The sequence below is a fragment of the Diceros bicornis genome, chromosome 15, assembly GCF_020826845.1.
Source record: "Diceros bicornis minor isolate mBicDic1 chromosome 15, mDicBic1.mat.cur, whole genome shotgun sequence".
Classification (NCBI taxonomy): domain Eukaryota; kingdom Metazoa; phylum Chordata; class Mammalia; order Perissodactyla; family Rhinocerotidae; genus Diceros; species Diceros bicornis.
Window position 1 is genome coordinate 22,246,403 of NC_080754.1, and position 15,807 is coordinate 22,262,209.

The window sequence follows — 15,807 nt, forward strand, 5'->3', positions numbered from 1 at the left end:
CTATAGGGGAATGATAGTGAATATGGATATAGGGACAAGATCATTTTTCCAAGGCTCACATATCACAGAAGATGCTTCATCTTGCAGGTGGTGGTGGTAAAAATACATTACAAATGAAAATGTGACTATTAAACACAATAAATTCAGTTCTATAAGGGTATTGATTAGTCACTTATTAGGGTTATCGAATATACAGCACAAGTGTAATCATGCCCCCTCTCTCTCACCTATGTCAGTCATCTTAAGTATTTCACATTATTCTTTTTTATTGGGTTCATATAAAGTCTGGGACTCTTTCTTAATTAGTTGTTTAACCACTACCCATCGGTTGGACACTGGACATTAGATGAAACTCTTTTGTCATCAAGGGTTTAGTTTCTTGTCAAAAAGAATGAGGAAAAAAGAAGTATTGGTTCAAGGAATACTACTAATTCTGTTTGGATCTTCTTCATGTATTCTATTGTTCTTGTACTGTAAAATCTGTCTGTATTAAAATTTTGTCTCCTAATAGTTCTTAAACTTTTCTTCTTAACCTTGGAGATGACTGTGTAATATTGAAGTGCTCTTTTTCTACCCGAACTCCTGTATTTCTGTCTACTTTTATGAGATTAGTGTTCTTTCCTACTCTCCCTGTGATTCAGAAAGGATGATCTTAAATTCTCTTTCAAATGAGTTTCATCTTTCTACTTAGGTTGAATTGAAAATTGATCCTTCATTGCCTAGAAACATGACCATCAAGTTATTTCCTGTGGAACATTATTAAATATCCCTTGGCAATAGCAATTCTAAACTTTAGGTTTTAATCAGAATTGTCTAATATCGTATAGGTTATACTTTAATTAGACTGTCAGTTAACTCTGTGAGTATGTAATAGCAGGGCTTCTAGTTTTTTGGATGTACCGTGCAAGGTGCTTTCAGTGGAATACTTTTTTGTGTGTGTGTGAGGAAGATCGGCCCTGAGCTAACATCTGCCAATCCTCCTCTTTTTGCTGAGGAAGACTGGCCCTGGGCTAACATCCATGCCCATCTTCCTCCACTTTGTATGGGATGCCACCACAGCATGGCTTGACAAGAGGTGCATCAGTGCTCGCCCAGGATCCGAACTGGCGAGCCCCGGGCCGCTGCAGCGGAGCGCGCACACTTAACCGCTTGCGCCACTGGGCTGGCCCCACAGTGCAATACTTTTGAGTAGACAAAGTTTGGTTTAGAGAGGTAGGCTGTTGAATAAGTCAGTGAACCACATTGAGAATATAAATTCGACAGACTGGATGTTAACTCTTATATAAAGAGGTACAAGATGGAATCTTATTGGGAACTTACCATTCACATTCCTTTTTTGTTTGTTTGTTTTTTATTCCATATTGGTCTGTCCACGTGGCATCAGAATACTGTCCAGCTCTTCTAACAATTTACCGGCTCCTTTTCTGAGTAACCTCTAGGAAATATGATTCAATAACAAGTTCTAGCAGGGGATAACCATGATCTTATCCCCCTTGTCTTTTTAAGAGTGATTAAGGACCATGAGTAGGCCATACTAGAAAGAGTGATAATGCTGTGAATAGAAGACTCTGGTAAATTCTCAGATTTCATATATGGGAGTCATGGTTGCTCTGACTGGAACAGGTTCCCAGAGCTGATCAGAAAGCCCATTTGAAGATGAAGGTAGAACAAAAAAAATAACGGACTAGTACTGTGAATCTCTGACCTTCCAAGTTTTCGTTATACTACTACTTAGGTGCCAAGCATCTGAATAAAACGTAAATAATCTATCATCTCATGCAGACATAGCTAAAAACTCTCTGAGAACTCTGAAATTTATGTTTCAAATGTCCCTAATTTCTATTTGAACTGACTGTTACCAAAAAAACCAAGCAAACAATGTAGCTTGGTAGAAAGATGGTACTTTTGCAACCAAACAGGAACGGATTTGAATCCCAGCCTTGCCACGATTAGCTGTCAGTACTAGGCAAGTAAAAATAAAAATTCTTGGCCTCAGTTTCCTCTTTGTAAAACAGAAATATATATCTGTCTTGTAGTGCTGTTTTCAGAATTAGAAATAATATATATTAATGCCCATCTCAGACACTTATTTAATAGAGGTTATTATTATCATTATTTTTAATGGTATTTTCTATTGTTATTTATCCTATGCCCTCTACTATAACTAAATGCTACTTGAGTATATACTAAACTTTATTGTTTATATAGCTATCACTTCATAATAAGTGTAAGGAAAATATAATGCTGGCCAGACATAAAATTTAGATATTTTAATTGTAATTTTCTTTCTTTCAGAATTACTTACTGTCATCTACCTTTCCAGAGTAAATGGCTCTATGTTGGAACAGAAAGAGGAAATACACATATTGTAAACATTGAATCTTTCATTCTTTCTGGGTATGTTATCATGTGGAACAAGGCAATAGAACTGTAAGTTTGAACTTGAATATCACTTTATTTGACTTAAATATTTCATATGGTTATGTAACATATATATCAAATTACAGTTATTTGAAACATCTATAGCTAATTTATGATTAATTTGAGTTAAAAGTTTAGCTAAAGTAATTTAAAACCATAAAGCCTTTTAGAAATAGATATTGTAGTATTAACATATATAATTTTAGACTTTCTAACTACTGTAAACAGTTAAGGGTTATGTATGCAAAATTTGGTGATAAAATAGTAAGTCTCTTTCTGAAAGTTATACATGGAAATCATCTCATTTCTTTGTAGTCAACCTTAGTATAGCCACTTCCAGCAGGAATGGCAAGTGGATTGTGACCACATTTAGTTTTATGTAAAAATAATCATGATCAGTTCACATATTTTTTAATGCTGGCAGGTTATTCTTCACTTGCCTCATTAACACATTGCTCTGGCTTCAAAAGAGAATCAGTTTATCAATATATTTCCTGTTGTGATGCATATAGCTATTTGGGTGTGTAGTTGATGGCAATTACCACTTTGACTTTGGCACTCATATTTAAATTTCTGCACTTATAAAATATGAAATCCTTAAATGTGAAACTTTGTGGAATTCCAAGCCATCTATTTGTAGTATGTACACAAACAATTCTCCTGATTAATGTGATAATCAGAAAAACAATTTTTCTTTAATAAATGTTTATGCTCTGTACATATTAGATCCTTAATAAGATACGTTTGACTTGAGGCTGGCTCATTCTCTCTCTCATATATATATTCTAAGTGACATAATTAACTTTTCTCCAAAACTCAGATTAAAACAGCCTATTTTTATGAAACTTGACTCTTGTCTTTATAGTAAATCTACTATTCCCTATTCCCAGTGTTGCAATGTGCATGTGTTTTACTTGATAGGGAAAGTCGTTACTAGTTATATTCTTGTTACAATATTCCTTTTGTATTATGTCCTAATGGGTCTTTTATTAATGATAATTTTTCCTTCCTCATTAGATTAACAACTGCTCCGGGGAAGAATCTTTGTTTATTGCTCTTTTCCTTTTTTTTTATACTTGGTTTATTTTGGTGATTTCCACAGAGTAGCTACTAAATGACTAATGACATTATTGAAGAATTAATATGATAAATAGTTACACACTACTATTGACTTACAGCTTTCATTTATATTTATAATTGGTCTGAGCTATTTTGCTCATATACATTTTAATGTTCTGTATATGTATTTTTAAAAACATTTATTTTATAGACAATTATTTCTCCCCCAAAAAGTTAGGAGTTTTTAACTATTTAGGAAAGACTTTTTCCCCCTATAATCTTAGTCCTATAAAAGCAATAAATAGGGCTGAACTTAATGCTTTTTTTCATAATATTGTTTTAGGATATTGATAAAAATGCAAATAAACTTGAGATTGAATTATAGAGCTTTTATACAAATTTAATATTAGTACAACTAGTAATAGATACATCATTTGTGTTCAGCTGAACACAACACAACACACACAATTGAGCTGCTAAAGTAATTATAAAGAGTTTATTATCTAAACAGATTAAATATTTCACCACTCTTGCAATGTTTTTTATATATTCATTTACTTAAATCCTTTTCATAGTTCAAATTAATACTACCTGAACTAGTGACTTATACTTTACCTATATGTATTTATATAGTCTATACTTTATGATGTCAGGCTAATGAAGAGTTTAAAAACGTATATTATAAAGAAGGGTAAAATTAGGAGAAATTAAAGAAGTAAAATAAGGCATTTTTATTTTTCATAGTATACTCCTATATATGCATCAGAATAAAATCTACCATTTGTATAAATCCAGTGTTTTATAGAGTTGTGCATGCCTCTGAAAATGTCCTTGAAATATCCTCAAGAAATTATTAATAGACAGCATCACCTCCTGACTATTTCTTGGTTTACTTAGACCAGATTTCCAAAAGTGTTTTCCATGGCATTGTAGTTCCATTGTGATGGATGTAATTTTAAATGCCAACTTCCAGTCTCCCAGAACTGTCTTTTAATTGCTTTCTACCTCTTGAGATACATAGAAAATGCATGCCACTTCCTGTTATTATGTGTCAAGTGTATGGGACAATAATAAAATATGTATTAATTATAAATAGTCATTTCATAAATAGAATTTTAGAGATAAATTTTAAGAATACGTTTTCTAAATATGACAAATGCAGAATTGTCTATAGGATATATGTGAGATTATTTCTATTTGAAGTCCTTACTTGAAATACTTTTCATTCAATGTTTGTTATTTTTCAGCTTATTTCTATTTTTAGTGAATTCCTACTTGTAATTATAGGCAATTCCCAAAATTATAAGTGGTTTGTGTTCCCAAAATGTGTATATTGATTATTTGGAAACTGGAACACATTTTCCATAAAAACAGTGATGTTTGTAGAACACCTCATAAAATAGCAGTATAGAACTAAACTGACAGTACAAAAATATTTTTCTGAGAAAATGTATTCCATGTTATAGCACAGAAATAGCTGTTTCTGCAGGGCAACCCTAGCTTTTTAAAAAATTTAACCTATTTTTTCTATATATGATTAAAACTGGAATGTGAAATTCAGAATTAAATCATAAGTGTAAGGCTTGTATTTAACCAACAATCATTCAAACATATTTATTGAGCACTATGGTATGCCAGTTGCTGGAAACAAATATGAACTGGTAAGACATGGTTTCTATCATATCAGGGCTTCCAGTCTAATAAAGGTGAGATTAAGTAAAAAGGCAATTATGATACATTGGAAATATAATGTGGCAATTCCATAAGAAGGACACCTAAGATAGACATGGGGTCTCAGAGAAGTATCTGTGAAGGAAGTTACATCTAAGCTGAGGTCTGGAGGATGAGTTTCAGTTAGATGAATGGAGACCTGGGAGAGAGGGGTGAGAGTGTTCCAGGAAGAGGGAACAGAAGATTTAAAGGATGGAATATGAGAGAGTTTTTGTTTCATGCACAAAAATTTTAAGTAGTGTAGTTGACTGGAATGGCCAGAGGAGAGGATGGCAAGAGATAAAGCTGAGGAAGTAATCAGGATATATAATATGAAAAGCCTTGTAAGCAAATTTGAGAAGTTTGGACTTTATCTAAGGCAAGGAGCTAGATTTTGATGGGTTGTGAGCAGAGAATTGACTTGATCAAATTTGCGTTTAGGAAGACTACTCTGAATGCAGGTATGGAGAAATGATTGGAGAGAGAAAAGACTGTATTCTTGGTAAAAATTATGATGGTGGATAGGAGTGGACATATGCTGACATATTAAAGAAAAAGAAGGTAGGAGAGGCAAGACTTGGGTATTGTGGGAAGACAAGAATAATAGAGAAGAATTAAGAGTGATCCCCAGGTATATGGCTTGAGCAACTGTGTACATAAGGGTGTCCTTTAGTGAAAGAATGAAGGAAATTGAGTAGATTGGGAGTAAAATAATGAGTTCAATTTTAGCTAGGTTGAGTTGTATGTGTTTATAAGACATTCAAATGGAATGGTATGGGAGAATGGCAGAAAGTGGGATATATGGATCTGAAGGTAGTGAGATCAGAATTTACGTGGTCATTGAAAACATGAGAATAGATGAGATTGTGCATGCAGAGTGTATAGAAAACAGGTAGCAAACTAATAGACAGTGAACCCATTCTGACTCATAAATATGTTTTGTTTGGCCATCATAGTATTTAAATATGTTATGAATTATTAGTTTCTAATATTTAAAAATTGGTAGAGTATAAATAAAAATGTGGATTTATAGCTTCTCGTGAAAAAAATTCATGATGAGACAATCCTAGTCCAGTATTCTTGAATGGCAGTCAGTAATCAACTAGAACTGAGTAACAACTTTCCTTTTGTAGGTGGCTAATGAGCTATCCAGTTTGGCACAGTTCTTATTCAGCCTGTTTAACTCATTGGAAATACCTTCCTGACTCCTGTGGGCTCTTGAATTCATGACCACATATAATATGAGAATAGATTGCAGTCTAGAACAGAATAGAAAGGAATACCAATATTTAAAATATAGGAAAAGAAGGACAGTCCACAAAGGAAACTATCAAGAAGCCATTGTGGTGAATGAGAGGAAGAGAAATAAATAGAGATACTCAGAAGAATTACTGAGTGTTAGTTAGAGGGATATTACATGAATTTAAGTTCATTGATTAATTCTTTCTAAAGTGATTTTTGTGGGATTTACAGAATCCAGAGTACATAGATGCTTTTTTATTTTTTAAGTCAATTTCTAATGGCCATACATTTTGCAAGAAATAGTTTTTGGTTTTTGGAAGTCTAATGTTAGGGAAAAATTCAGAAAAAGTACATCAAAATGTTAATAGTCATAGCTAGGCAGTGAAATAATATGATAAATTTTTCCTTTTAACTTTTGGTATCTTCTAAGTTTTTTTTTTTTTACAATAAATAATATTTCTTCTATAGTCTTAAAACGTCATTACAAATAATTGAAGTTTAATGCTAGATTATTTTCTGAACTTGAGTGTTTTATCAAGTCTGAGACTCTAAACAGAAGAGTTACACTCTTCTAATGGAAGAGTCTTGCGTATGGTCTAGTGTTTCTCAAAGTGTAATTCAATGATTCTCTTAATATGGCCAATGAAAAAGGATTCTATGGACCAATAATTTTGGAAAATATTGAAGTTTGCAATGGTAATTTGCATATTATGGCTCTAAAAAGTTCTGTAGAAGAAAAAATATTAAACTTTGTTTAATTCAGGGTCTCCCAAACTTTTTTGATATGTAACATTCTTTATGTGAAACACCTTTTATATTCACTAGTTTATCATGGAGTATACTTTGATATTTGTTGTTCCAATCAAACCCAAGAGACACATAGGGTTTTGTGGTTTGTTGGATATTATTAATTCCCAAAGGATAATTGAAGGACATTGTCCCTTATCAGAGACATTTATACTGTAATAAAGCACTTCATTTATGTGTAAATGATGTGTTACATATAAACACGGAAGAACTCCAAAAAGCTCTGTAAACTTTTTATGAAGCCCTGTTTAGTTTCTTTTCTTCCTGCGTATATTCTAGAATAGTAACTCTGATTTCCAATTATTCCGATGATTTACAGTGATTTTCTTCATATTACCAATCATAATGCATACTATTTAATGAATACTTACTATGTTTCAGCATTGTATTAGGTGCTGTATGTATATTCTAATCCTCACAATTGTTTCATAGGGTCACTACTACAATCTGTATTTTTAGATGAGAAAATTTAGGATAAAACCACTAACAAAATATGTAAAAAATCTTTATTTATTCCTCTGAGTCACTCTGTGGAGTCAGTATCTGGGGAACCTTGAGTTACTTAATTTGTCACTTTTCTCTGATTGCAAAGAGTTTCTAAAATTTAAATCTTTATTATTTTGTGCAGAATCTTCGATGGTTTTCATGTGTGCTTAAGAAATAAATTATAACTATGTCAATATAATCATAATAAAATTAATCTGGCACAATTAGGTCATTGAAGAAAGGATGAGGAAAGAAAATAAATCTATGGTAATATCAGGTCATATCATATTTAACCATGGCATAATCATATTCAGCAATGATATCAGTTAAAATAGGAAATATAAAGAAAAATGCCAGATATCAGAGTAGAATAAATTTAAAGTCAGATTGACAGAGCATAGGTCACTTTAACAATATACTCTTAGACTTATAATTATCTGTTATTGATCACCATAGATAACTAGATAAATGAGATATAACCAGTGAACTAGGTTTCCCTAATTTGTCAGTTTTCTCTAAGCTGCCTATTGCTACAGAGAGTTTCTTTGTAAATCAAAGGAGCCACTGTACCTTTTCTTAGGAGCAAAATCAGAGATTTCATTCAAAGGAAATTTCAAATCAGGTATGTACTTTGCAATTTGTCTGAAACAGGACTACAGCATCAACCTTGTGGCTGTATAAGTTTTCTTTTGTCTGTGTAAGTAAAAGTTCAATTTCACATTTTCAGAGGCCCAGATCTGGCAACAAACATATAAGATAGTGAAGAATCTCATTGCTATGTGGATCTATAGGTTTAAACCTGATTTCTTTTTAAATCACACCTACTTTTATAGAGTTAGTAGGAGAAAGAAAAATAGTCTTAAAGAAAAACAAACAAAAACTCAAATTAATCTAAACTAAACCCCAGAATATTGAGAATGTATTCCAGTATAATCTTAATTTCTTTGTTTCAGTCTCTAATGGTAATGTGTTTTAATGTTTATTTTTTAATTACTGTTTTGAATTGATTTAACAGATCCACAAAGACTCATCCAGGTCCAGTTGTACATTTAAGTGATAGCCCAAGAGATGAAGGGAAAGTGAGTATTATAATACCATTATTCTTGCATTTATTTTTTTCATTCTTGAATAAAGTGTTTCTTACTATTATTTTATAGCTAACATCTATTACAGTTCACAGCATTCAATGAAGGGAAAGTGAGTATTAGAATACCATTATTCTTGCATTTATTTTCTTCATTCTTGAACAAAGTTGTTTCTTACTATTATTTTATAGCTAACGTCTATTACAATTCACAGCATTCAGTGTAATCTAAAATTAAAATATGTTGAATGAATGAATGAGCAAATAAATGATCGAATGAATTATCCACACTAATAATAGTCCCAAGTTAAGTCTTTAGTTTCACCTAGAGCTAAAGTTGATATTTAATTCTAGAATTTTGAGGAAGGCATGTAATATGTGGAACAATTTAATTTTCAAATATTCTGTGGTTGAACTTTACAATATGATTATCAATATTATTAATCATTGGCCTCTGCTATTCAGTTTTGGTAATGATAAATGACCAATATTAAATAATTGTAAATGAGCCAATCTTGATTTTATAAATAGGTAATAATATAGAAAATGTTTTCAGATTACAGAAACAATCCTTATTCATCTTGAAAAAATTACAATTTTTCTTTGATGATGAGGAAACAAAGTAGATAATGTGAAAAGGTCTAAAGCATCACTTTCATTATAAATATTGTCTCTTCAAATATATAATTTTGCTAAGTACTATAGAAAATACTTGAATAAATTATTGGGTCTAGGTTTGGTTCTTTGTTTATTTTTAAATGATAGAAACTAAATCAGCCTAATGAATATTGAACTTGAAAGGCAAGTCTGCCTGATGGTGATAGAAAGAACATTGGATTTCTTCAATTTGATCCATAAATACGGTGTAATCAGGTGTCATTAGAATTTACTTATTTTTTAAAAATTCACAAACTGATTCTAAAATTCATAAGAAATATAAAATGTTGAAGAATAGCCAAGAGATTTTTGAAAAAGAAATACATTGTGGAGAGAAGACAAGAGGGTGGCGTAGGTGGACTCTGCACTCACTTCCTCCCACGGACACAGCCAATTTACAACTACTCTTGGAAAAATTACCCCTGAGAGAACTCAAAACTGGATAAGAGGAACCTCTGCAACAAACAACAATCCTAATTGAGGTGGAAGAGGCAGAAATTCCTTTCTGGAGAGAAAAAACGCCACCTTCACAAGCCACAATGCTTCACGGCTGCCCGGGAGCAACCCAAAGGTACGGAGCCTTCTGTGCAGGAGTGGGGGACCTGAGCTGGGGATCGTTCCCCCATAGGCATTTTTTGGACCCAGCACAGCTGAGACGAGTGGCATAATATCTGGTTTTGCTGGCCGCTAACAACAAATTTATATAGAACAGCAAAAGACCCTGAATAGCCAAAGGAATCCTGAAAAAAGAACAAAGCTGGAGGTATCACACTCCCTGATTTCAAAATATACTACAAAGCTATAGTAACCAAAACAGCATGGTACTGGCACAAAAACAGATGCATAGATCAATGGAATAGAATCAAGAGCCCAGAAATAAACCCACATATCTATGGACAGCTAATCAATGATAAAGGAGCCAAGAATGTACAATGGAGAAAGGAAAGTCTCTTCAATAAATGGTATTGTGAAAACTGGACAGCCACATGCAAAAAAATGAAAGTAGACCATTATCTTACACCATACACAAAAATTAACTCAAAATTGATTCAAGACTTGAATATAAGACCTGAAAACATGAAACTTCTAAAAGAAAACATAGGAAGTACGCTCTTTGACATTAGTCTTAGAAACATATTTTCAAGCACCATGTCTGATGGGGCAAGAGAAACAATAGAAAAAATAAACAAATGGGACTACATGAAACTAAAAAGCTTCTGCACAGCAAAGGGAACCATCAACAAAACGAAAAGATAACCTAACAATTGGGAGAAGATATTTGCAAACCACATATCTGATAAGGAGTTAATCTCCAAAATATTTAAAGAACTCATACATCTCAACAACAAAAAACTAACAACCCAATTAAAAAATGGGCAAAAGAACCGAACAGACATTTCTCCAAAGAAGATATACAGATGGCCAACAGGCACATGAAAAGATGTTCAACATCATTAACTATCAGGGAAATGCAAATCAAAACTACAATGAGATATCACCTCATGCCCGTCAGAATGGCTATAATTAACAAGACAGGAAACAACAAGTGTTGGAGAGAATGTGGAGAGAAGGGAACTCTCATTCACTGCTGGTGGGAGTGCAAACTGGTGCAGCCATTATGGAAAACAGTATGGAGATTCCTCAAAAAATTAAGGGTAGAACTACCATACGATCCAGCTATTTCACTGCTGGGTATTTATCCAAAGAACATGAAAACACCAGCGCATAAAAATGCATGAACCCCTGTGTTCATTGCAGCATTATTCACAATAGCCAAGACTTGGAGACAACCTAAGTGCCCATCAAGGGACTAATGGATAAAGAAGATGTAGTATATATACACAATGGAATACTACTCAGACATAAGAAACAATGAAATCCAGCCATTTGTGACAACATGGCTGGACACTGAGAGTATTATGCTAAGCAAAATAAGTCAGAGGGAGGTCAAATACTGTATGATCTCACTCATAAGTAGAAGATAAAAACAACAATGAATAAGCACATAGAGACAGAGATTGGATTGGTGGTTACCAGAGGGGAAGGGGGGAGGGAGGAGGGCAAAAGGGATGATTAGGCACATGTGTGTGGTGTTGGGTTGTAATTAGTCTTTGGGTGGTGAATATGATGTAATCTATGCAGAAATAGAAGTATAATGATGTACAACTGAAATTTATACAATGTTATAAACCAATGTGACTGCAATAAAAAAAAAAAAGAAAAGAAATACATTGTGATATTGGTACGGGGGGGATCCAAGACCAATAGATCTAAATAAATATTCCAGAAATTGCTCAGGCATTTGGGGGAATATTGTATATTTTAGAGAAAATGTTTCAGGACATGATAGACTATTGAATAAATGGTGTTGGACAGTTGGCTATCCATTTTGAAAAAAATAGTAAAACCTCTACCTCATACCACTCATAGAAATAAATTCCAGATGGGGAAAAGACATAAACATTAAAACCACAACTCAGAAAATTTTAGAAGTAACTGTAGGAAATGAATTGTTACTGTGAAGTAGGGATGTCCTACTTCGTCCTGTCCTTCATCCCTAGGCAAGATATAAAACCTAAAAGCTTTAAGGAATATGCCATAACAAGACAATCATGATAATAGACAAGCAACAAGTAGGAGACAATATTTGCTACATATATAGCGACAAATAATGAACATGCAAAATATATAAAGAACTTGTACTAAATCTTCATCTTTCATAATCCAAAATCAATAGATAATATCTAATAAATCGAGAAATGGCAATATAAATATATTTAGAAAGATGAAAGTAACTTTACTAGAAAAGACAATTATAAGAGTTGAAGTTATGGTTGCCTCAACTCTAGAGAGCAGAGTTTGGCAGTGAGGAGGAAACAACCTTGCTAGTAATCACTAGGGGAATGCAATATACCATTTTTTTATCCATCAGATGGGCAAAATATTAAAAATTAAAAATAATAATATCAGGTAATGAAAAAGATATTGAGAAATGGGGATCTAGATGCAGCAATACTAGGTATATATCACTGTGGGCAATTTGGCATTATCAACGTTTAAAACATGTATTCATTATGACTTAGAAAATCCATTTCGGATATCTATCCTATTTATATGACCAAGGAGCAAAATATTGAAAACAGCCTAAAGGTCTATTAATAGAAAATTGAATAAATGAATGCTAATATATTCTTTTTTGTTTGTTTTTGTTTTGTTTTTTGTTTATTGCAGTAACAGTGGTTTATAATATTGTGTAAATTTCAGGTGTACATCATTATACTTCTATTTCTGCATGGATTACATCATGTTCTCATGTTCACCACATGCTAATATATTCTTACTGTTGAATGCTGTGCTGATATGGAAAGTTCTTTAAGCCATATTTTTGAAAGAAAAGTTGCAGAACAATAAGTGCAGTATAAAACCACTTGAATAATGCATTTGTATTTTTACTTATGTATTCAAATACCCAAGACAAAAAGCCTGAAATAATATGTACAAATATGGAAAGGATACTGGAGATTGGAATTGGGGAAAATGGTCAAAGTTATTTTTATTTTACTTGTGTTGTTCAAAATTTTATGAACTTATATATGAATATAATGTGTGTTAATTGCATAATTAAAAATGAGAAGGAATGCAAAATAAATTGGCGTTAGAGTCAGAAGACTATATGTTTGAATTGTGGCTCTACTGCTTATTGGCATATAACCTTGAATAAATCACTTGACTTCTTGTAGATTAGTTTTTCCATCAATAGCCTTCTGTCACATAAAAGTTTTTAGATTTAATATATTCAAATTTATCAGTCTTTTCATTTGATTCTGGCATTTTGTTTCTTATTCAGTAAATCTTTGCCTTCCTGCGTGAAAATATAATCCTATTTTTCCTATCAGTTTTAAGGCTTTCCATTTCATAATTAGATTTTAATTGATATGTAATTTATTTTATGTTGGCTTGAGATAAGGGTATACTTTAATTTTTACATGTAAATAATTCATTTATTGAATAGTCAGTTCAGTTTCCACTAATTCATAAGGACATCTCACTCATATATCAAGTTCCCATATTTGGGTGGGTCTTTTTCTGCACTTTTTCCTCAGTTACATTGATATATTTATCTATTATGGTACTAATAGCACACTTTATTAGTTATAATAACTTTACAAAGTATCTTAATATCTGGTAGGCCCTCCTCCTTCTCCCTCCCCCATCTTGGCTTTTTCTGACCGTTTATTCTAGTATATGAATTTTAGTATCAGCTTATCAATCTCTATGTAAATCCCTGTTGGGATTTTGTTTGAAACTTGGACATATTGATTAATTTAGAGAAAATGTATATCATTAAGATATGAGTGTTCCATCTATAAATATGACATATTTACTTTGGCTTTCTTTTATGTTTTGCTATATATAGCTTTATCACTTTTTTCACAAAAGTTGTACATATCTTTTGTTAGCTTAATTCTAATTACCTTATAGATGTTATTGCTGCTGTGAATTAATTTTCTTATAATCAGTTTCATAGTTGATAGTGTATGAAATATTGATTTTTGTTATTTTATATTCAACTACATCACTGAATGTTTTGTTTTTAAGAGCTGTCCTTAGATTGTCTGGAATATTCTATGTATAAAAGCATAGCAAATGTAGACAAATTTTGTTTCTTCCTTTCCAATATTTATAGTTTTGTATATATATATTTCTTTTGTTGGAGAGGAACCCCATGCAGTGTTGAATATAAATGGTTTTAATGGGAACTTTTTTTTGTTTCCGACCACAAAGGAAATGCCTCCAAGATTTCAACATTAAGTAAGATGTTTGCTGCAGGTCTTTGGTTGATTGCTTTTATGAAGTTAAGTTTCTACCTATTTCCAGTATTCTAAGAGTTCTAAATTATGAGTGGTGTTGAATGTTATTGAATGCTTTTCTACATGTATCAAAATGTGTTTTGTGCCAGTTGCAGCCTATTGATAGTGATGCTGTCATCTAGAAATGCCTGGGGCCACTCAACTGGGCCTGAGGCGAGCTCCCACAGATATTTCCCCTTTCAGAACTTGTGTTGTGGCTGGACTGGCCCTTGTGGTTCTTGTTATGATTGCAAGATGCACTTCAGCAACAACCATCAGAGAACTTTGAAAAACAAGATTTATTACTCACAGGTCCTGTAGGGTTCATTGTATGCGCAGGGCCACACAGTGAGGTCATGGGTGGAGAGAGAGAGCACGTGCAGAGTTGGGGTTCTGCTTTTACTTAAGTCAAGGGTGGAGTGCCTAGGGTTTCACAGGTTCACTTTTTATTGGTGAATTTAAAAGAGAAGAGCGGAATTAAAGTGCAGGAAGGGAAAAGCAAATGGTCAAATGGTCAATTTATCTAGGTCAACCAGAGCTTTCTAAAAAAAATACCCAGAATTTCACGGGTGGAGCAGCCTGGCTCTTTCTCTAGTCATGTAGCTGGCAATGCGTTTATTTGAGATAGAAGTTCTTGAAGTGGAGGCCTCAGCAATCAAAAGCTGAATGTCAGGCACTTATGTTACAAAAAGCTAACTGTCAGGTGCTTACACTATAAGATGATTTTTTCCTTAATTTGTTCATTTGTTGAATTATTAATAGATTTTCTAATTTTACACGTTTTTGCATTTCTGGGATAAATTCAATCTGGAAGGGGAAGGCTTCCATGGAGGCTTGTTGGTAAAGTGAAAGAAGGAACAAATTACTGATGTTAAGGTTCCTACTGAAACAAGATAGTATCATAGAATTGGAAAGGAGACCACCCTCTCCCTAAGATACTGTTTACTAAAGAAGCTGCACATTAGTCTATCAAATAGAAGAGGGTGCTCTTGAACTGAGAGATACCTGTATTGGGCATAGTGTTGTGTCAATCTCCTTGGATTCTCTCAGCCTTGCTTGTCTCCCAAACCCTTGGCTGCTTGCTTCACCTCAGTTTGTCAGGGTTGATCAGCATCATGCAGTACTGCTTCCTGAAGTTGACTGGCTATATTACCACCCAACTTGGAGCCTTCTGCTCGCCACAAGATGTGCCAATAGTCAAGAGGCAAGGTGGTAGGAGAAAAAGGACTGTTTTATTACAGCTTGCTAGCAAGAGGGAAGATGGCCGACTCATGTCCAAAAGAACCATCTTAAGGAGGCATGAAATCTTACAGTCATTATATAGGCCATTGTGTTATTGGGGAGGGGGTTAGGAATGTTAACCTTCTGGTGTTACAGACTGGGAGTGCTATACCAGATCTTTCAGTTTTCACTGATGATGGCTATCAGCATAGATTCTCTGTTGGAGGGTCATCACATTCCTAAGGAACTCAAAAAAGCAGTTATCATCTT

The 15,807-nt window shown here is 33.2% G+C and overlaps 1 protein-coding gene across 1 annotated transcript in view; it reads left to right on the forward strand.

Moving 5' to 3' along the window:
• Positions 1-15,807, forward strand: part of STXBP5L (syntaxin binding protein 5L) — a 337,784-nt gene that overhangs the window by 122,359 nt on the left and 199,618 nt on the right. Inside the window, exons 6-7 of the mRNA XM_058555874.1 lie at positions 2,296-2,430; positions 8,741-8,804. Of these exons, the coding sequence (XP_058411857.1) occupies positions 2,296-2,430; positions 8,741-8,804 (199 nt within the window). The remainder of the gene's footprint in view (positions 1-2,295; positions 2,431-8,740; positions 8,805-15,807) is intronic.